Raw genomic sequence first — 22,385 nt, 5'->3', positions numbered from 1 at the left:
AAGGAGGTGTTAGAGAGAGAGTAAGAGGGATAGAGATGGAGAAAGAAAGAGAGAGAGAGAGAGATGGCCAAGGAGACACTAATGGACGCAGACAACAAAGACCCTAACCTGAGCTCCAAGCCCCTGGAGACACAGAGAGGTTTTTCATTGGGTCAATAAAAGCACTGGACCGTGTCTGCGTTGGCTTGCCCTTCAAGCACCCGCTTAACTGCAGAGGGAGGACTTTTGTTCAAGGTTGCTGGAGTTAAAGGGAAATATTGCGGAATTCCATATGTGCTTCAGAAACCATTTATCATGGATGTCTGTGCACAGGGAGAAAAGATCTGTGACATCTTGCGTGTGATGTCAAACTAATACATAAAGAATGTATCAGGAGAGATGTTACTTTGACAGTAGAAAGGATTGCTACATCAGTGCATTTTGTCCAAAGCTGACAGTAAAGCCTTAATAAAGTTATTTGTTTAGTTTGTTGAATGTTTATGCAGTGTTTCCCACAGGTTGAGAATTTACTTGGGGTGGTGGGTGGCGCAGGATGTGTAGCCATGATGTGCTTTGTTAATTGAATCTGGTTGGTTTGTCAAATGTTATAGTTCAGCAGATAAAATACCTGATTACCCAGAGCCCAAATAGGCTATTATATGTAACCTTAATACTATGATCCATACAGACAGTTACATGTTATTAAAAATCTCAACACTGTCTCCTCCTAATTCATGTTAAATCATATAAGACTAAGGCTAAAGTTATTTTTAAATTTTTTGTTAGATCATTGTTCGTTTTTTGTTTTTTTTAAGTGTTTTAATCCGTGTTTTGAGGATCGTAAACACACTGTTTTGTAGGCTACTATACAATCCCTCCAGGATTTCGCGGCCTTTTTTTTGAGATTGTTGCGGCCCAAAATGCCTGATTTTGCGGGAGCTTTTGTAAAAAATTGCGATAAAAGTTGCAATGTCTTTCGTATTTTTGTTGCAATGAAGTTGCGAGAGACAGTGAAAGTTGTTTTTGTATAGTTCTTTAAAAATAAAAAGGAAACTTGTTTTGGGGAGAATAAAACTACTCTGGGCTGAGTTTTCCTAGGAACCTTACCAAAAAGGCTCAGGATGCTGCAAATGTTGGTATAATATGAAAATGGCTGGTGTATTTAAGACAAAAAATAATAATTTATTGAATTAATCAAATTTTAACATATGTGTCAGTGGCTTGTTGATCTTTACATTGATAGTTAATTTCCTAACCTGGCCTGGGCTGGGACACACATTCATACGGTTTCATAAAGTACTTCTTGGACTTTAACTTATCATTGCACTTACAATAATGAGCGTAGCTGTCCTCAATTTAGGTCATCGTATACGTCTCATCTCCGTTTTTTCCTGCATCCACCGTGTGTGTTTGTGTGTGTGTATGAGGCAGTCGTGGGGGGAACTGAGCAGCAGCCCCGCCCGCTGCAGAGAGCCAACAGGATTGAAACAGCAGCTGCTTTCAGCGACTTTAGAGTGAAAAAACGTCACAGCGTACATTGATGTTAAAATGTATACAGGTTGGCAGGACGATCTGAAATGTTTTGCACAGTCTTTCGCTGTACGTTTTGTTGGTAAATGTGAGATGTTCGAGTCATACGTCTCGTCTTCATATCAGAAACAAGGAAATGAATTTGGGGACGTAGGTGTGTTACAATCGCGTAGCTCCTATGGCCCCATTTTGATGCTACCAAGCCATCACCTCCCGTTAGCATTCCATTGACTGCCATTCATTTTGGCGCCACTTTGACAGCGAATAACTTTACATCTTAAGCGTTTAAAGACTCTATTTGTCCATTGTTTATTTCTGAAGAAACATGACAATGTATAAAAGGCTCCATTACCTGGTACCTCACGTTATGGCTCCGTAGCAGGCGTTTTTGTAAAAATAGGCTAATAATTGTGTCATAACCACGCAACTTACTGTCGCACAGTAGAGAAATTACCGTACAGTACAGGAGAAGCGTGCAGGCAGTTTCGTCTCACATTAGCTGTTTAAGTGTAATTACTAATGTTAACTAGCATTTTAGTTAGCAATAATTAGCCTGTGCCTATGTTATCTCCTTGCATATACCTACGCTCTCCGTCTCTGCAAGATTGGGAATGATTGAGATTTCTCTTGGCACAGCTACCAGAAGACTTACAACTTTCAGACAGGTTGCTCACGGCACATCTACGTCATCTCTCTCAGTTGGAGGCTGCTCAGTAACGCTCAGCCATCACCGGAAAAGTGCTTCTAATATCCTTCACTGGTCTCCGTCCAGAGCAACGGGATCTATTGGTCCATTATATATATGTCGATGGTTACGTCAACCCGTTCTCACTCCCGCTTGGTCAGTGGCTCTCAGAGTCACATACTGATACAAAGTCTGGCACGTGGGACTGCTGGGATTGGTTGAAGTCGCGGGAAACTCCGGTTATTGGTCAAATTTACGGAAAGGTTGCAGTGATTGGTCAAAATTGCGAGTCGCACCAAATTCATGGTGATTGGTTTAATTCGCGTGAATTGTTGCGATCGCGAAATCCTGGAGGGACTGACTATACTATACTATGTCCTTGTTGCATTCTTTAAGATCTCATCTGAAGATTTCTGTCATTCAAACAACTCTGAGTTGTAGTTTAAAACTTTTACAGCCAACTTAATAAAATTTTGGGTTTTATTCAGGCTCAAGTCCATAAATTAGTGGTGGGCTGATCGATCCAAATATCGATAATATTGATACCAACGTTGAGATTGATACTTTAGTTTTAGTTTCTCTCCAGTATGCACTGCTGCGGTTTCATCAAAGAGGCAACCTGGCTGTCTGTGTCTTGGTAAGTGCCGCTGCTTTCAAGTGCCGCTCCTGTCACAGTGCGGAGCAGGCACAATTTGCTCCTCCTCCCCCCTCTTGTGATTTTATGTTGTGCCGTCACGTGACTCAGCGGCGCCAGGCAAACAAGCAAGCAAACAGCCAGGCCCAGAGGCCAGCAGAACACACACACAAGCAGGACAGAGACGGAGCAGAAGAATGGCAGAGAGGAAGAGGAGCGCTGTGTGGCTATATTTTCAGGCCAAATTGAAACAACGGCAAGCTGTATAATTTGTGAAAAGGCTGTAAGATACTGTGGTAACACAACAAATGTATATAAGCATAGGAAAATTCTGTCATGGGTTTTAACTTATTAATAATCCAAAGGAAAAATCACAAAAACACTTAAAGGTCATGAAAATTCATTCAGATTTAGCAATTTGATGATGAATCCACCTTAATTATTAAAAAGTATCGGTATCGTATCGGTGATACTGGCCCTGTATTTACTTGGTATCCAATCGAAACCAAATTTTGCAGTATCACACACCACTACCATAAATACAGTTAATGGATTCAGGCACAGAGAACGAAAACTGAAGGCTCAGTTAGCAATGATTAGCTCTGTTAGCGGTTAGCTCCATTATAAAGATATGGAGTGGAGGAGACTGCCGCGGACAGGGGTAACAACCGAACTCTGATAAATGACGTTCAGGGAGCTTTCACAGCGGTGTGGCCGCGGCATTACCACGGTTTGTTAATACAGTTAATCCCGCGACAAGACCACTAGCAGGAAGTTACTACTAACTGCTATAGCCTCTGAGCCTGAAGTAAAGCGTTGATGCTGTCATGCACGTGGAGCGCGACTTCACGAGGGAGAGGGGCTGGAGGCTACTAGTCTTTGTGCGCTGTAAAAAAAAAATATTGTTGATTGGGAAAAAATGTAATTCGGATGTTATCTACCTGGCGGGTCTCAATCTACCTGGGCGGCGCGCCCAAGTACAACCTATGTATGGGAAACCCTGTTATGTTGCAGGTTGTCTCATTGGAACTACAGCCGCGCGAGCTGTAGTTCCAATGAGACAATCTGTAGGGGGACCAAAGAGGGAAAAGTTACATAGTATGCCTTTAAAGAACTTCACAAGACTGACATCTTGATTGTCTGTATGATAGATTGCCACGTTCTTTTTTTTACAGACTTTCCAGGGGAGCATGTAATTACATCTCAGAACAAATCAATGTTTAATTTAAGGACTAGTTAAAAGTTATAACGCTTAAAACTGAGTTAAAGCACAGAGAAGAGTGTATATATTTCCCACTGGATATTTCTGGGTTAATTCCTGCAAGAGAGCAGTGCTGTGTCCCTCTGCCAAATCACAGGAATGTAGCCGTTAGAGGAAGGAGAGAGAGGTAGGCCAAAATCAGCATGATGAGATATTGACTCTTGGCTTGTAATTTCATTTTGTGCACCAAGTGGCCAACAAGATATCACACTGTTCATAATCCTTAGCGTCCCTGAACACACACACACCTCCCACAGACACCTCCTTGTTATTAACAGGGAATCTAAAGCCGTGTGAGTGCCTCTTTGAGGGAGGTGAGCCTCGGGTCTGGAGGCTTCACATCAGGACTCACACCTGAAGGAGGAGAGTCAACACACACACACACACACACACACACACACACACAGTGCGTTTCACTATCTTTGTGGGGACCCGTCATTGACATAATGCATTCCCTAGCACCTTACGCTAATCTTAACCATCACAACTAAATGCCTAACCTTAACCCTTACCCTCACCCTAACCATAACCTAATTCTAACCCTAATCCTAAAACCAAGTCTTAACCCTCAAACAGCCCTTTAAACTTGTGGGGTCCAGCATTTTGGCCCCACAAAGCTGTCCGGAACCCACAAGTATACTGGACTCCTGGTTTTTGGACCCCACAAATATAGTTAAAGAAGAACACACACACACACACACACGAGCACGCTGGGGGACACATACTCGGTTTCCCCCACTAAGTCCCCCCACGTCTGACATATGTCACTCCCAATCTGTTCAGCGGGCCACACATCGCTCCAGTGTTGTACTGCCACTGTGGCGTAGAGGGCTGCAGAGAAGGGAAAGTCAGGCAGACAGAAACAGAGAGAGCTGAAGACTGAACAAGAGGGCACAGAGGGACAAAGACCGGAAAAGAGAGAGAGAGAGAGAGAGAGAGAGAGAGAGAGAGAGAGAGAGAGAGAGAGAGAGAGAGAGAAGAGAGCTTGAAAGAGGCAGGGAGAGCTGCTAGTGGTTTCTACCCTCTCCTTGCTAATTGGTAGTTTGGAAACAACACCATCTGTTCTTTAAGAAAGTCAGATGCACATGTCTAAGATGCCACCACTCCTGAATACATTTACTAGCAGCCAACTCAAATAACTCAACAGCCTGAGGCTTCTTTTAACACAAAGATCCTGCAGGACACCAGCTAGACAGGCATCTGTTATATTTGTTATAATGTTTAGGGATTTTGAATCTAGTCTTGGTTTACTGCCAGGGACTCCTGAATAATGTAAACATATGATGATGAAGATAGTGAGGAGAGATTAATAATACACAAACAGCTCAGAATCCACCTGTAACCATACACATTCATATTTGGATCTTTGGCAAAGTGACAAATGGAAGCATATTGCCACCATGTGGTCGAGAAATGCAATCGCACCGAAGAAGCAGAGAGAGACTGCTTTGTCTGTAGGCTCCTCTTCTTAATGTAACCATGTTGTGTTGTATTGTATAATTGTACAATTGTATAATTGAGAGAAAAATTTGCACTGTGAGACATTTAGAAACATAAACATCTGTAACTAACTGCTGCAAATGATGCAGAACAGCCAAATTCTTCCCCTGAGCCATTAGTCTTAAACTCCCTTTAACCTCCTCCATACACACTCACACTCGCTTGCACTACAAAGTCACACACACACACACACACACTACACACACACACACACTGACTTACTGTAATAGACAGAACATTTCCACTAAAACTGCTGCTATTTGTTTTGGACATGTATGTTGTTTCCTAAATTATTATCCATGTTTTATCTGTGTACTGAGCTGAGTAAACTCAGTTCAATCTATGTATCATTTTGAATGACAATAAAGTTTACCTTGTAAATTTAGCTTGATGCTGTTTAAACAATATTTTTTTTTTTTCAGGTAATTCATTACAACACTATAATCAAGACAAAACTAACTGTGCTTACTTGAATGTACACAATTTTCGGACATACAATAAGTAGGTATTTTTATTAAATTATCAAAGAAAAAAAAGAAACATGGTGTGATGACCAATCAGCCGCAGCAGAGAAAGGTCAGAAGCATTTAACAAAAAATGAATCCAGCATCAGCTGTACCAGAGAGTATAACCAGATCCTCTTGGGATTCCAGGCACACAGCTCAATGCAATGACCGTGTTTTACATCGCCAATCTGTTACAGTGGGATCTCCCCTGCTTTAATCCCATGGATGATTAAGCGTGATAATTAAGGTTTTTGGACATTTTCCACAGAGGAGCAGACGTGGCAGCTGGTGACATTCATGCATTCCCAAACACAGAGGAGGGAATTACAATGAGGCCTCCATTCATTTCAGTCATCACAAAGTCTGCTCTTGGCACCAGTTCAAAAGCAGTCAAGCTTTTGTTAAAAAGGACTATTTGTGGCCCTCTTTGTTGCAATGTAGGCAATGTACCTTGATCTATTTAGGGAATTATAGAAGCCATAGAAAGCAGCCAAATATTTGTTTTTTTCCAGCAGGGATATTCACTTGCTATTGCTCAGGAAAGAAACCATGGAGATTATCAAATTACTTGTTTGATATGTTGGTTAATATCTCTAATAGGCGTGACACAACATATTTCATAACTGCTTTTATAGCTTTGGTGGCTTGATAACAAGACAAGTTTACTTCCTGCTTTGCTACAGTGCACTTTTTTTTGTCTTGGTCTCTGCTTCGTTTTCATTTAGCTAATATTTTTTGCTACTTTACTACTTATTTTTAAATACAAGGCTTATAAGGTGGTTCCCTATCAAATTATTAACTAACTAACTAAATCACTGAGAGGATAAATTATGACTGAAACATGAAGAAACTGATCCATGCTGGTTAGTTTACTGCAATGGTCTTTGCTCAGGTCTCCCCTAAAAACCTCTCAGACAAATTCATCTTATTTAGAATGCTGCTGCTAGAGTCCTAAAGGCCAAGAAAACTGAGCACATTACACCAGTTCAAAGGTAGCTTCACTGGGTTCCAGTGTGTCACTTTTAAATCCAGGTTACAAACGTTTATGTTTTGCACTGTCTTTGACTAAACCTTAAACACTCATGAGATCACAATCTTGCTCTACTCCTCCTTAAAACAATCTAAAGTCTCTTACCAGTGTGAATGTATGTAATAATGGAAGATGTATTCAGATGCTTACCTGCAATACCACATTGTAAAAATGTTTTAAAACAATAACAAGTCCTGCATTTGAAATTTAACTTCAGTAAAGGAACAGCTTTCTACCTGTGGCTCAGCAGGTAGAGCGGCTGTGCAATAATGGCAGGGTCAGCGGTTCGATTCAAGTTCCTACTGCCTACTGCTCCCAATTGCTTCTGATGGTTTGGCCATCCCCTTGCATGGTATCTCTGCCAGTATCTGTGTGTGTGAATGAAAAGTACATTGCTCGTAAAGAGGTTTTGTGTTATAAAAATGCAGCTTAGTCCAGTATTATTAGCAAGATATACTTAACAATCGTAAGTACTGATTATACAGAATGACCCATATAGGTGATGTAAATGTTCCTATATTATTTGATTATTATTTTTGATTGATCAACACACAGGCAGCATTTGAATGTATTTGGTCAAGGCGGATATAGCATAATTTTGACTGCTTTATACTGTTGGTTTGTTTAATCTATTACTATACATCATATTGTTCATTATATGTTTTATATGTATGTATATATGTATGTGGCGTAAAAACTGCAATATTTTCCTGGCGTACTGGTCTTTCTTTTCCATAGGCTATCACTGAGGTAAGCAAAACTATCAAAACAAACTACGTTGCCTCACCTTGAGCTGACTTTTTTTCGTCCTCTCTGAAGCTCCACACTTCATTCCAATTACAATAGTAGTTGTAAAGAACATGCAACTCTAGATATAACTTCAAGAAACAGAAAAGGGCGAAGAGAAAAAGTAAAGTCAACCAACGACTCAACCTCCCAGAATGCACTGCTCAAGCGGAAACGCCGGGGACTCCATGGAAACGACAGACTGGCGTGCTAGCTTGGGAGAAAGGAAGCCTTGTTAGCTAGCTAGCGTTACATCTGCGTCCAGATAAACTTGGCTAAACACTGAACACATTTCACTTACTGCCTTTTCCTACAAATATGAGCCGTACACCCGATGCAAGAGCGAGGTAAGAGACACACTGCGTCAAACTAAATCCTCCGTTAACGTTATTTGCAGTGGAACTAGTGCTGGGTAAATTAACGTTAGCGTTTACAAAAATCTGCCTCCCAAGTGCAGCGAGGATATCAAAGGTCAGCTAGCGGTTAGTTAACGTATGCTTTCACGCTTTATATTAGTTACAGATATAGCAGGGAACGAGTTAACAGTGCTTCATCAGTACTTAAGGTGTAAACACAAGACGCCATTAGTGGATCATGGTGAGATTGCTTATGACCTTTCTCTATCAGCTAACGTTAATTTCAATTTCAATTCAATTCAATTCAATTTTATTTATAGTATCAAATCATAACAAGAGTTATCTCGAGACACTTTACAGATAGAGTAGGTCTAGACCACACTCTATAAAGCCCCAACAATTCCAATAGTTCCCCCAAGAGCAAGCATTAGCAGTGGCTATTGCGACAGTGGCGAGGAAAAACTCCCTTTTAGGAAGAAACCTCGGCAGACCCAGACTCTTGGTGGGCGGTGTCTGGCGGTGGTTGGGGTTATGACGGTACAGGATGTAGCGTGGCACAGCAGAGCATGGGTGGACGCGGTGGACGCAGCAGGACGTAGCCGGGCATTGCAGGGAATCGCAGAGCGTAGCAGGGTGTAGCAGGTCCATAGCCACAGCTGCACCCAAGACCCAGGTCTTGGTGTCGCCCTAATCCGAGGCGATGTTCTGGGCGAAGAAGAAACATAAGGACTCTGGGGAGTAAACTCCCCAGAGCTAGGTGAGTAACAAGCACTTCTGAGACAGGATGTGCATAAAAGGAAACAAAAGAAAAGAGCGTGTCATAAGAAGGAACTTCCTCGGCAGTCTAGAATTATAACAGCATAACTAGGAGAGGCACTATATTATTGATTATACGATAGGTAAATCTGATGACTGTAAAGAGAAGCAGAGAAAAGCAGGGGTGCTGTGTCTGCAGCTATACACCCTGCCCCGCCGGTCTAGGCGTTCACTGCAACTCCTCACTCCCTAACTATAAGCTTTATCAAAGAGGAGAGTTTTCAGTTTAGTCTTAAATGTAGCGACGGTGTCTGCCCCCGAACCCAGATTGGGAGCTGATTCCACAGGAGAGGAGCCTGATAGCTGAAGGCTCTGCCTCCCATTCTACTTTTAGAGACTCTAGGAACCACAAGTAACTCTGCATTCTGGGAGCGTAGTGCTCTAGTGGGACAATAAGGTACTAAGAGGTCCTCAAGATATGAAGGAGCTTGACCATTTAGAGCTTTATAGGTCAGAAGAAGGATTTTAAATTCAATCCTGGATTTTACAGGAAGCCAATGGAGAGAAGCTAATACAGGAGAAATATGATCTCTTTTCTTAGTTCTTGTCAGAACACGCGCTGCAGCATTCTGGATCAGCTGGAGAGTCCTAACGGACTTATTTGAGCATCCTGATAATAAGGAATTACAGTAGTCCAGCCTGGAAGTAACGAATGCATGGACTAGTTTTTCTGCATCGTTTTGAGATAGGATGTTCCTAATTTTAGCAATGTTACGAAGGTGAAAAAAGGCTGTTCTAGAGGTGTGTTTTAGATGGGCGTTAAAGGATAGATCCTGATCAAAAATAACTCCTAGATTTCTGACAGTAGTACTGGAGGCCAGGGCAATGCCATCCAGAGTAATTATATCTTCGGCTAATGAGGTTCGTAGGGGTTTGGAGCCCAGGACAATAACTTCGGTTTTGTTTGAGTTTAACATCAGGAAATTGTAGGCCATCCATGATTTTATATCTTTAATGCAAGCTTGAAGTTTAGCTAGCTGGCTGGTTTCGTCTGGCTTGATTGACAGATATAATTGGGTGTCATCCGCATAACAGTGAAAGTTAATTGAGTGTTTCCTAATAATATTGCCTAGAGGAAGCATATATAAGGAGAATAGAATTGGTCCAAGCACTGAGCCTTGAGGAACGCCATGGTTAATTTTAGCGTAATTGGAGGGTTTATTGTTAACATTAACAAATTGCGATCGATCAGAGAAGTAGGACTTAAACCAGTTTAGTGCGATTCCTTTAATGCCAACTAAATGTTCCAGTCTCTGTAAGAGGATGGTATGGTCAATAGTATCGAATGCAGCACTAAGATCTAATAAGACAAGTACGGAGACAAGTCCTTTGTCTGATGCAGTTAGAAGATCGTTAGTGATTTTCACCAGTGCCGTCTCTGTGCTATGATGCTTTCTAAATCCTGACTGAAAGTCCTCAAATAAGCTATTGCTATGTAGAAAATCACATAACTGATTAGCGACTACTTTCTCAAGGATCTTGGAGAGAAAGGGAAGGTTAGATATAGGTCTATAGTTGGCTAAGACCTCAGGATCGAGGGTGGGTTTTTTCAGTAGAGGTTTTATCACAGCTACTTTAAATGACTGCGGTACATAACCTGTCAATAAAGACATATTTATCATATCTAGCAATGAAGTGTTAACCACGGGTAACGCTTCTTTAAGTAGCCTCGTTGGGATGGGGTCCAAGAGACAGGTAGATGGCTTAGCTGAAGAGACCTTTAGCATTAATTGTTGAGGGTTTATAGGATAAAAGCAATCTAAGTATATGTCAGGTCTAGTCGTTCTTTCTAGCATCTAGTTAACAAGCCGTTAAAACGGATTTACGTTTATAATCCTCAAAATATAGCTCAAATGCTAACGTTTATCTATAGAAAATGGCCTTTTCTCAAACAGTAACTAACACTAGCAGTTACTAAATAAATAGGTTTTACTACACTCAGTGCCTGTATCATCAGTCAGTCATGATAAAATAATAGGCTTCACGAAAGAATCTGGAAAACAAAACACACAAGATGTTTTTTCATCAATTGGCTGCTACACATATATATATGTTAGAACATTCTAACTCATGACTTATTGTACAAGAAAAATACATTTTAATCTCCTCCCCCTACAAACAGGTGAGACAAATGCACTTGTGTGTCCCTATACACTATTTGAATACTGCTGTCCTTCACCCTCTCCAGGGACAACCAGACAAGAAAGATTCAGGAAAACATCACCAATGTGGAGAAACATTTTGGAGAGATGTGCCAACTGTTTGCTGCCTATGTCCGTAAAACAGCCAGGCTACGAGACAAGTCAGATGTCCTGGTTCGGGAAATCGGCATTTATGCAGACACAGAAACGCCACACTTAAAGAGGGGCATGAAGCAGTTTGCTGAACACCTGGCCAAGATTCAAGACTACCGCCAAGCTGAGGTAACACTACAGTAATTTATTTCCTGCTGCTTTGACTTCAATCATAATTTCATATTAACAGCATAAATGTGTTGTGAAAGACAGGACCTAACGTAAAGTTATGCCTTACAGGTGGAAAGACTTGAATCCAAAGTCATAGAGCCATTAAAAAGCTATGGAGCTGTAGTGAAACGTAAAAGGGTAAGTGTTGCTGTGAGCAGCAGCCATGTTGACGTCTACACACACTGAGTCTTGCTTGTTGAGATATCACATTTTAAACACAGTTATACAGAAATGCTGCTCCAGCTGCCAGTGACAGAACATGGACGAGTGCTTTAAAGGTCCCATGACATGGTGCTCTTTGGATGCTTTTATATAGACCTTAGTGGTCCCCTAATACTCTATCTTAAGTCTCTTTCCTGAAATTCAGCCTTGGTGCAGAATTACAGCCACTAGAGCCAGTCCCACAATGAGCTTTCCTTAGGATGTGCCATTTCTGTGTCTGTAGATATTGAGGAGGAGAGAGGGGGGGGGGCAAGGTGGAGGGTGGGGGTGTGGCCTTGACCAGCTGCCACTTTGCTCGTTTAAAAGCCATGATGTCTCTCTTTCTCATGGGTGGGCCAAATTCTCTGGTTGGGCAAAGCAGAGAAAGGGGAGGTAACCTTGCTACTTATGACCTCATAAGGAGCAGATTCCAGATTGGCCCATCTGAGCTTTCATTTTCTCAAAGGCAGAGCAGGATACCCAGGGCTCGGTTTACACCTATCGCCATTTCTAGCCACTGGGGGACCATAGGCAGGCTGGGGGAACTCATATTAATGTTAAAAAACCTCATAAAGTGACATTTTTTTGCCATGGGACCTTTTAAAGACGATGAAATTGTTTGGTGTCCCTAAGTTGTGTTTAATTACCATCTCAATTATTGCAGCTTTTTTTAAGTACACATTTCAAGATTAAATGTGCTCTGGCCTACAAGCATGCAGGATTTGTATCACTAAAATGAGAATAGGGGCTGAGGGGGCAGTTTACTCTCAGGGTTTAATTACCACTGCATGGCCACATGGGGGCAGTATTGATGTAATGATAGCATCCCACTGGCACATCAGCCTTTCCATGTGCCATTTGTACCTGCGTGAAGCTGGCCCCCCATGTCATCCAGAAACTATTAAAAACACTGCTATTCGTTTGTGCCGGTTAATGTCCAAATCTCCCCAAAATGGTCTCAATCGTTTGTGCTACATTTGTGCTGATTTGTGCTGTTAAAAAAAACATTTGTGCTACTATGTTTAAGTTATAACGCTTTATAGGTTACACGCGTGACGTTACCCAGCCCCCCATTAATGTCCAAATCTCAGACCATTTTGGGGAGATTTGGACATTAATGGGGGGCTGGGTGATGTCACTGGCCAGAAAATGTAAAGTTGAATTACTTAAAACCCTTAACAGCACAAATGATAATTTTTACGGCACAAACGAATAGCAGTGTTTTTAATAATTTTTGGATGACATGGGGGGCCAGCTTCACGCAGGTATTGTCAGTATCTCCCCCTCTCCGCATCTTGTTTTAACCAGGATTAAAGGAAATGTTCTACTTAAAAAATATAGCAAGTCAGTTGTTTTTTTGTGACTTTTTGAGTCTCTCGGATACAGTGTTGCCATAAATTATAAAACTAGTTGCCTTGTTGTCCAGTCGCCTCCTGTTGCAAAGTACTGTCAAAAGAGTGCCTCTTTTTTCTAGTATTTTTTTTTTTGTTTAAACTTAAATACTTTCAAAGTATGTGCCAAAAACACACAAGACACTTTTTAACTTGTTTAAAACAAACAGTCCGCTTTGAGATTGATTGTGATTGGTCATTTGTTGTACAGGCAGAGGAGCATGCCAAAATTTAATTAGATCTGGCTAAACTATTTAGTCTTAAAAAAAAGTGAACTTGGCTGTACTTGATTTTCTGTCAACGCTGAAACAATACATCATTCTTTAATATTTCATTCCCTAACATTACCAACTGTTTCAGAGTAAAGACAACACAAAAGCCTGCACGACATGGTGTATTTGAAGTCTTGATCTGGAAACACTGAGTTACACCAAATGTTTTTTAGATTATGTCCTAACATAAACTGACAAATAATTGACTATCATTGTTTCTTCTCGTAAAGACTACTTAGTCCTTGTGTGCTCGTGCATCCATGCAGGAGGATCTGAAGACGACTCAGAGTGCCAGAGACAGAGAAGCTAAACAGATGGCTCAGCTTGAGAGGACCAGGCAGAGAAACCCCTCAGACAGGCAGATCATTGTATCCTTGCCCTGTTTCTCAAATCCTCTAATATCAAACAGACAAGAGATGTTCAATGTTACAACAATTACCTGTATACTTTTTAGTGCAGGCAACATCTTGGGTACAGCTTAATTTAATTGTTAGTTTTTTAATATTGATTACATTTTTTAATATTGATTAATATCGCAACAGGAAATTAAACCTGGATCCATTTTGAATGTGTATCTTGTCTACTTTGACAATGTTTTACTTTGCAGTATCTTCCCATCCACTTGATGCAATAACCATTTATACCCAGTTGCAGTGTGTAGATCAGGATAAACTTGCAGTAGTAGAATAAACAGACAACAGGTTTTCCTTGACCAAGCCTTCAGTCTCAGGTGTGTCCCGTGTAATCTGGGCTGTATGACCACGAAGATAAAACACATTTCAGAATTACCTTGAAAGTGTAACAACTCCAACAGAAATCATCCAATATGTTCATATTTTTCATAACTCTTTATTAAATGTGAAGCACATCATGGACATTACTTGTAACTCACTCACAAACACTCACTATAAACTATTTGTATAACGTGTATAACTATACACACGCCAACCTGCAGCACCTATAGGAAACAAAATTGCAGCAGTTCAGTTAATAAAGTTCATATTTTCTCTGTGTGTGTAGTTAAAGTCGTACATTTGCATGCATGAGACACAAGTGTCAAAATTGCAGAAGCTATTGCTTTCCCTTTCTGTATTAGCGTGTGAATATCTGAAGGGCTCTTGCCGATAGGTGCTGCAACTTATGGTACTGCAGCTCTGCTGTTGGATGATATTAGCCCGGGTATCAAGTATTCATTTACTAATTAAGTAAATTAACAAGCATAAATGCATACTGTTGAATTTCTGTTTATATACAGATTTTCTCAAAAACTGTAGCCAGCCATAACCTCTCATGTTGGTCTGATGTGTTTAATATAATGTTGTATATTCACTTGTTTGACCATCAGGCTGAAAGTGATCTCCAGAGAGCCACCATGGATGCCACACGGACGACCAGGCAGCTGGAGGAGACCATAGACGAGTTTGAGAAGCAGAAGATCCGGGACATCAAGGTCTGCAGCGCTGAGTTGTCTATCCACATCAAATTAAGAACAACAATTTTAGTGGTTGTAAATATATGTCTGCTTCCACTTCACTGCCACCCACTGCTTTAACAGACAGTGAGGGTATCTAGGTACAAACAACAACACCACCATAAACAAAGCATAAAACATCTTCACAGCATACAACTAACAGATTGATTAAGAACAATTTCATCACAAATTTATACCCGTTTGCTTTTGCTCTAGGGAGCCTATATCTCCGCCCAGAGGGAAGAGGAATGAATTCCTCCAAGAGTGGGTGGTCTGAGCTTGACAAGATTGACCGTGCCTTCTGCAAAACTTGTCTGTCAAAGATCTTTGTTAGAGAGAGCTGCTGTATGCCATTTATCTTGCCATCCTCTGTAACAATTTTGGACAGAGAACTTTTATATTTTAATGTTCCCATAGACTGAAATCAAACAAAAAGTTAAAATGGACTCAATATTAGATTTGTAGAATAAAACCATCAAAGTCTTATCTACATTACAAGAGTTAAGTCTGCGCAGGAAAATGGAATGCGCAGATTTTGGATACATTGAGGTCATGGGTCAAATTTTATATCAATCACTGTAGGAACCTATAGGACTCAACCATCTCCAACACTGTGCCCTTGATTGTGGTAGGGAGAGGTGGATGTGAGGTTTTTCTAAAATCATTAACCATGTCCTTAGTCTTTTGAACATTTAACTTGAGGAAATGGCTGTCACACCATTCCAAGAAATCTATCACGACTGGCCCATGATCGACCTTTCCATCCTGGAGCAGACTGACTATAACCGTGTCGTCGGCAAATTTCAAGAGATGCCTCTATGTGTGGCAACTCCTACAGTCGTTTGTATACTAAACATGCAATAACGGGGACAAGACACACCCTTGTGGTGAGCCTGTGGAAGACTCTTTCTTTTGGGGTAGTCTCGCTTTGCCAGACCTTCCTCCACAGTGCTGCAGAGGAGGGTCTGGCCAGTCCACACAGCATTCCAGGATGGGAGAAAAACGTGCTGTGGTTTATTGGTATTTCTTATAACCAACCACATTCATCTTGGGCGGGCGGCACTAAGCGCCGCACGGAGCAACGGCGCCTCTGCAAAATAGCCTCGGGAAGGAACTTGCTTTGGTGGAACGTGTGTATGTTCAAAGGTTGTTTTAGTCATGCAACAGAAAACTCAGATTGGACAGATAGTCTAGCTAGCTGTCTGGATTTACCCTACAGAGATCTGAGGAGCAGTTAACCATAGTCCTCATAAATGGACCGGACTTTAAAATGTCAACACAAAGAAAGAGGAAGGTGACGGACATCCGGCCGAAATGAAAGACATCTGGCGGAATTTCTTTTACTTTTGAGATAAAACACCATTTGCCCTAACTGACTGGGGTCTACATGTTATATTAATCCATAAGCCATTTCACCATGCCAACATCAGGATTAAAATTTGACATTTACTGGTCTTTTTTTTTTTTTTACACCTGTGCACACATCTTAATCCTCCTTCAGTTGTTTGAAACGATTCTTCTTTTACCATTTCAAAACTATTATTCATGTCTTGTGGCCACAAGGTAGTTTTGATTCATTTAAATAGTTCCAAAGCCTACTCAGTACTGAATTATTATCCATGTCTTTTCCCTTATAGAAAATCTTTGGTGAGTTTGTGACAGTGGAGATGTCATTCCATGCCAAGGCCTTAGAGGTGTACACCTTGGCCTACCAGAGCATTCAAAGTGTGGATGAGGAGGAGGACCTGGAGGTAGGCTGCTGCTCTGCTTAAGGTTAACAATGGCCCAGTCATTTTAATTAGCCTGTTAGTGTTTGTGCTAAGGAAATGTTTGAAAATGCGAAGTTAGGTGTAATTATTGACCTAACATAATCACTATGTCACAGACAAACACTTTGTATATTTAAATGTGCCTGTGTACTAGGCTAAAGCTAATTAGTCTTGTTTTGCACTTGATTAACATGATGGTTATATTTAACAAATCCAAGCTCTCTTATTCACCTATTACTCATCACCTCATTGCTCATACATATTCTCTAGTCCACACCCTTTGACTCGTGTGGTAACTTTGAAGTAACCTGCGGTGAACTCTTTACAATTCAGAGTCATAGCTTGCTACTTTCTTCTGTTTACAGTTTGGTCTGAGAGGTTTGCTATTAGTATTTAAAGAGACAAAACATGTAGTGAGAAAACAAAGGATCACTGACTACCTTTACATGCACATAATATTCTGGTTTTTACCCTTATTCCGAAAAAGACAATATTCCGACTAAGCTGTTTACATGGCTAATAAAAGTGAGTATTCAACTAATAGTGCCGTTTACATGTAGCTGTGCAAAGTAAGATTTTTTTCAGAGTTTACCAGCGGTGGCGGACTTGTTGGACCGTGCGAACACAGCCTCCCTCTTTCAGTCCTTCAACCAGCGTCTTGAAAAGGTCGGCGTAGCGATGTGTGCGCATATCCAAAAAACTGTTGATATCGAAGTCTTTGATAATGTTTAAAAGTAGCTGTGTTTCTCCTTTTTATCGGGTCTGCAGCCTTGCAAACTGTTGGCTGGTTGGTTTGTGTACAGAAACCATAGCAACGCAAAGAGCTGACCATAAGCCTGCGGTGAAAATCCCAATTGAGACGCATATTCCGAATGTGCTGTATACATGTCCAAACAATGCTTCTAAAACCCGAATAATACCGGAATATCCCACGTCTTAATTGGAAAATGCTATATTCGGAAAAAGGCCTTATTCAGAATATCCAACTAGAATATGCTGTTTACATTCTGAATAATAGTGGAATATTGGTGTGTATGTAAACGTACTGAATGATATTCAGTGAGCGATGTTCCCCCTGCAGATGCCCTTGTGTTGTTTTGCTCCACCCCTTGCTTTCATCTGTTTGTTTTTGCACTGATATCCTCTCCCTTCCATTCATATTGAAGTGAAACTCCTCACCCGGACAAGGCTGTTTTTCAATGACTCATAGTACAAAGATTGAATCATCTGAAAAAGGCACAAAGACAGGCATGAAGATAATCCTGATCAAGAGTTCTAGTGGAATTTATTTTTTTATGTGGTTTTAAATGGCAGTTTGCTGTGTTATCAGAGGCATACCTCCCTGCTTTGTTTATGTGTGATCAAAGAAAGATTGGCAGGTTTTTTTTTGGCATTTGCTGGATATTCCAGGTTGGAGAGTTGTGTGTTTTCGCTCCTAAGACTCTACATGTTATTTATTTTATATAAAATACAGCAAGTATTGTGTAACATTCCTAAACTAACAATGTGCACTCAAGTTTGTGTACACTGTGGCCACTTCAGTCATTTTTTAAAATTCATTGTTATCTTGCATTATGTCTAGTTCACACATTAAGATTGCAATGGGTGTGTAGGCATTGCTTCCATTCTCCTGTTTCTCTTTGGAAAAATATAGCACATACTGTCTTTGGCAGGTATTCAGGAGTTCGCTGCATCCCCCTGACTACCACTCACGCTTAGACATAGTGCAAGCTAATTCCAAAACCTCCCTCGATCGGACCGGGTCTTTCCTGAGTACAACAGGGACCTCACAGGTAAGATACAGACAGTGCATAGATGCTCTAATAGAAAAAAACTAGAATTTCCCCAGAAGATCCCTGCTTGACTAAGTTTCTGTTATGGCCTTGCTTTTTTTCATCTTTGACTTTGACAGTTGCGTAAGTTACACTGTGATGATCACGTGATGATCACATTGTGAAATCAAAAGATTCCCTTCCTCCTTTTTTGAACCCAGTAGTCTTCCTCATACCAGGCTGGTGCTCGACAACGTATCAGTCAATCTTATCAGTTGTGCCAAAGTTTATACGCAGCATCACCCCAGCCATCATTTAGTTTGAGTCTCTACACGTCATTACATGCCAGTAACATCATGCATTTCCTCCCACCTTCAGAGTTTACCCCAGCATCTTAACAGTGGTACTGCACTAACTTGTGCATTTATAGGATTGCCTTCTAAAATGTCTGGACAGCTAGTCTTCACATTCTCACTAAATGAGGAGTATAATTTGATATCTTTGAAGAACTGTCTTCCTTAGGTCTCATAGGGTGTGTTCTAGTCAGGCTCAACAGATGTACATTGCTGGGATAAAGCCTGACGGATGTCCCTTCCCTTTCCGCTATCTCCGCTATCTATTTTGCAAGGGCATTGTTGCTGCATCCGGGGCTTAGCGCCACCCAGGACGGTTATGATTGGTTTAAAGAAATACAAACAGAGCACATTCCCCAATCCCAGAACAGATAAGCGGTGTAGCCAGATCATACTTCAGTGCTGACACAGCACTGTAGAGATAGGTCTGGCAACATCAGACTAGGTGTGTTCAGATCTTGGATCTGGAGATGTCCAGAGGCCTGTACTGTAATCAAGATCAACATGTCCTGGCTTTATTTCAGTTACCCGGCTTCACCTAACCTAACAATCGCGGTCCCACATAAGCTGTGTGTTTGCTGTGTGCTGTGTGGTTAACAACTAGTTCAATCAACCCAGGGTTTCCCAATCCAGTGGCACGCGCGTTCACATAAAAGAGGCGGTGTTGGCACATCGTGACCAATCGCAAACATCTACCAGAACACAGACATGATTTTACAGACAAAACGCAATACAGTCACTGCTTCCTAAAACAGGAAGGAAAGCTGACAAAAAAAGCCGACACTGTAGATGCATAAATCACAACGCTTATCAATATCACTTCCCCATCGGTCAGGCACAAGATCTGACCAGAATTACACTTGTGCTTTCCATAAACTGTCGTTGCTTTAGCCTGTTATTTCATTTGCAACCCTGGCAGTGGTAAGTGATCGTGAGAGCAAATAAAATGTATAAAAACTAGGGCTGTCAATCGATTAAAATTTTTTATCTAATTAATTACATACTCTGTGATTAATTAATCGAAATTAATCGCATACATAATTAACGGTGCCTGAACCGATACTTTTTAAGAAAGTAAAAAAAGAAAAGAAAAAAAAGGGTACTAAACAACAGTTGGTGACATTAAAGAACGGCTTGTTTATTGCTAAGGCCATATGGTCAAAATTAAATGATTTTAATAATAACTTATAACAATAACAATAACTTATTTCACTAGTAAATTGCTGTTGAACGACAAAAACAACTACCAGATGGGAAAAGGACATTTACAATAACTTCATATGCACCACGAGGCTGTAGTTTACCAGTTTCATTGAACGCACAGTCTGTTGTTTTTCCGACGGCAGCTGCAGATTGTTACATACCGGTGTTGAATCCTCTACAGTAAAACACAGTCAAACTTTACACCGTTTAGCGTTAGCTGTCAGCATTTTAACCGTGTTTAATCCAGCTACTAGCTAGCGGTAGGCTAACGTTAGCTGCTGTCGAGTATAGTGTTAACTAGCGTCACGTTCAGCGGTGTTTGTGTTGCCTGTGTCGTCTTGAGAGCATCAGAGAGAAGTGCAGACATATCAGTGGCACCAGATTTCGGTAGCCAGGGTTGGCAGGAAGAAGATTTTTACAAGTAAATGTTCCAGTTAATGATCCAGGCAGAACATTCTCGTCTCCCTCCTTCATTTTACAGTCGAATGGTGGCTAGAACGGCTCCGGGTCAACCGTCAATATGGAATGGATTAATCTGCGTTATTTTTTTTAATGCGTTATTTTTTCTCAGATTAATTAATCGAAATGAACGTGTTATTTTGACAGCCCTAATAAAAACATAATTCAAACCGATGTGCCCATTGGCAACACACGGCTCAAGAAGCCGACAAATAGCCTATACGTAATTCCCTCCGCTTAAAATCTATATCTTTCATAAAAATACCAATCAGGGAATGTTAACGGGGCTGTCGGTCTCTAAATGTTTTAACTTTTATGAGCACACCTCTCTTTCTCCACGCACGAGCTCCACCGGATCTTCTAAGAACGGTGACGATCAATTGATTGGTCAGTAGGCGCTGCTTTTACACCAGTTGATCTCTAATCTCCAACATAACCTGCTTCCGAGCAGGTTAGGTGTTCAGCATAAGTTACCATAGCGATTTAACCCGGTAACAAGTGATCCACCGTCGTGATACACAAAACCCTGGGTTGAACCTGAAGTTACCTCGTTAACGCCAAATCTTGCTTCGTAGTACATGCCTCAGATTGTAGCTTGCAGAGGCAGGTTGCAGTCCAAACATGTCATCAGAATGTGCCTCAAATGCATCTTGCGCCACAACTTGAGGTCAAACTCCTTGATTAGGTTTGATTTTATCTGTGGGGATCTGCAATCACTGCTAAACAACAAACACAGTTGCAGTCAGGTATACAGCACAGTTATAAAAGTGGATTGCAGAGGCTGTTTACATGCTTGATAAAACTCCAGAGGAAAACTGCTAATAAAGGTAAAACATGACAATGCACATAAAGTTTCGTGCTTAGATTATACACATGCCATGATATGAACTTCAACATGTCAGTCCTTCAACATATAATACAGTAATTTACTACAAATATAGACAAATGTAACCTAATGAATTTAGTGCATATTGGGGTGTGTTCACACCTGTACTTGTATTGCCCCAAGTGAAAGACAGATCCGCTCAGGAAAAATGACTCTGCGAAAGCACAAATTATGTTTGACTGCCTGCTAATAGTTTTAGTTGCATAGTGACAGTTTATTTGTTGTCACAGCAACAAAGAGCTTCCAGTCGGCAGACAAGAAGAGAGGAGGAAGACGACGAAGAAGACGACGAAGATGAATCTGAAGAGGAGGAAGATGAGGACGAAGAGGAGGACACAGATGATAAACATTGATTTTGTTTTTCTTATTCTGTGTTTGTCTGTATGGAACAAAATGATATCAAAAGGTGTATTACCGTTTTATAATCTTGTTCAAGAAAAGCTGTGTCATTGCCAAAATCACCTCACACAGGTGATCTGTGCAGTATTGTAGTGTGTGTTGTAGTTGTGTCATGCTTTATAAGAGAACATCTTGTCCTTTTCTAACATTTGTCTTTGAAATTCAAGCCAATTGTCATATATTTTTATATAACATGCCGATATGCACATTTCATATTCATTTTACTGGAACTACCAGTGCATTTTATTGCACCATCTATTCATCTTAATGAATAAAAGAAAATAAGTTGTAACATTTTGCATTGTTTCAGTGAATTGCCATTCTATAATTAGTAGATGTTTACCCTCACTTTGCATAAAAATGGCTGTGGTGGCGATTTGTCCTCAGATTGAACAAAACAAACTAAAAACTCAAAGTCCAACAGCCAACGAGGCACCGAAGGAGTGAATCTTACGCACAGATAAAAACGTTCATTGTCCAGGCAGAGATGGCATTTTGTGAGGTTTATTTATCCAGTTCTTGGCAAACAAACATTTTAAAACAAAGGAACAATGGCATCTTTAGGCTCTGGTAAAAAAAAACATCAGCCCTCACCGGTGTCTACCTCCTACATACCTGATCGCCCCTGTACCGTATGTAGACTTCACCTGGTGGCTAAGGC

General features: G+C 40.8%; 1 protein-coding gene and 1 long non-coding RNA gene across 4 annotated transcripts; one reads left to right on the top strand and one right to left on the bottom strand.

Annotated features, from left to right (window-relative positions):
• Positions 1-555: 555 nt before the first annotated feature.
• On the bottom strand, positions 556-20,776 carry LOC118493463. The gene is made up of 3 exons (XR_004895433.1): positions 20,765-20,776; positions 9,270-9,272; positions 556-737 (listed from the first exon to the last, which is right to left on the bottom strand). It is a non-coding gene; the product is annotated as an uncharacterized LOC118493463 (long non-coding RNA).
• cibar1 (CBY1 interacting BAR domain containing 1) lies at positions 8,068-21,890 on the top strand. Of its 3 annotated transcripts, XM_031323266.2 has the most exons (9): positions 8,070-8,258; positions 11,272-11,506; positions 11,618-11,686; positions 13,679-13,780; positions 14,137-14,142; positions 14,758-14,862; positions 16,521-16,634; positions 18,326-18,445; positions 21,556-21,890. In XM_031323266.2, the coding sequence occupies exons 1-9, from the start codon at positions 8,230-8,232 to the stop codon at positions 21,676-21,678; spliced, it is 903 nt and encodes a 300-aa protein (XP_031179126.1). In that variant the 5' UTR covers positions 8,070-8,229; the 3' UTR covers positions 21,679-21,890. The 3 variants fall into 3 exon arrangements, with proteins under 3 accessions (XP_031179127.1, XP_031179128.1, XP_031179126.1); XM_031323268.2 differs by lacking the exon at positions 18,326-18,445 and having other exon boundaries at positions 8,069-8,258; XM_031323267.2 differs by lacking the exons at positions 13,679-13,780; positions 14,137-14,142 and having other exon boundaries at positions 8,068-8,258.
• Positions 21,891-22,385: the final 495 nt, after the last annotated feature.

The sequence above is a fragment of the Sander lucioperca genome, chromosome 16, assembly GCF_008315115.2.
Source record: "Sander lucioperca isolate FBNREF2018 chromosome 16, SLUC_FBN_1.2, whole genome shotgun sequence".
NCBI classification, from domain to species: Eukaryota; Metazoa; Chordata; class Actinopteri; order Perciformes; family Percidae; genus Sander; species Sander lucioperca.
The sequence above is the reverse complement of the archived record's forward strand: the minus strand, read 5'-3'. Positions and strand labels throughout refer to the sequence as shown.

Bases quoted from the DNA above. Each gene is read 5' to 3' on its own strand.
- cibar1 (XM_031323266.2), top strand. From the start codon at position 8,230: ATGAGCCGTACACCCGATGCAAGAGCGAG. The intron at 11,507-11,617 runs GTAACACTACAG...TATGCCTTACAG, and splicing joins AAGACTACCGCCAAGCTGAG to GTGGAAAGACTTGAATCCAA. The intron at 16,635-18,325 runs GTAGGCTGCTGC...TGTCTTTGGCAG, and splicing joins ATGAGGAGGAGGACCTGGAG to GTATTCAGGAGTTCGCTGCA.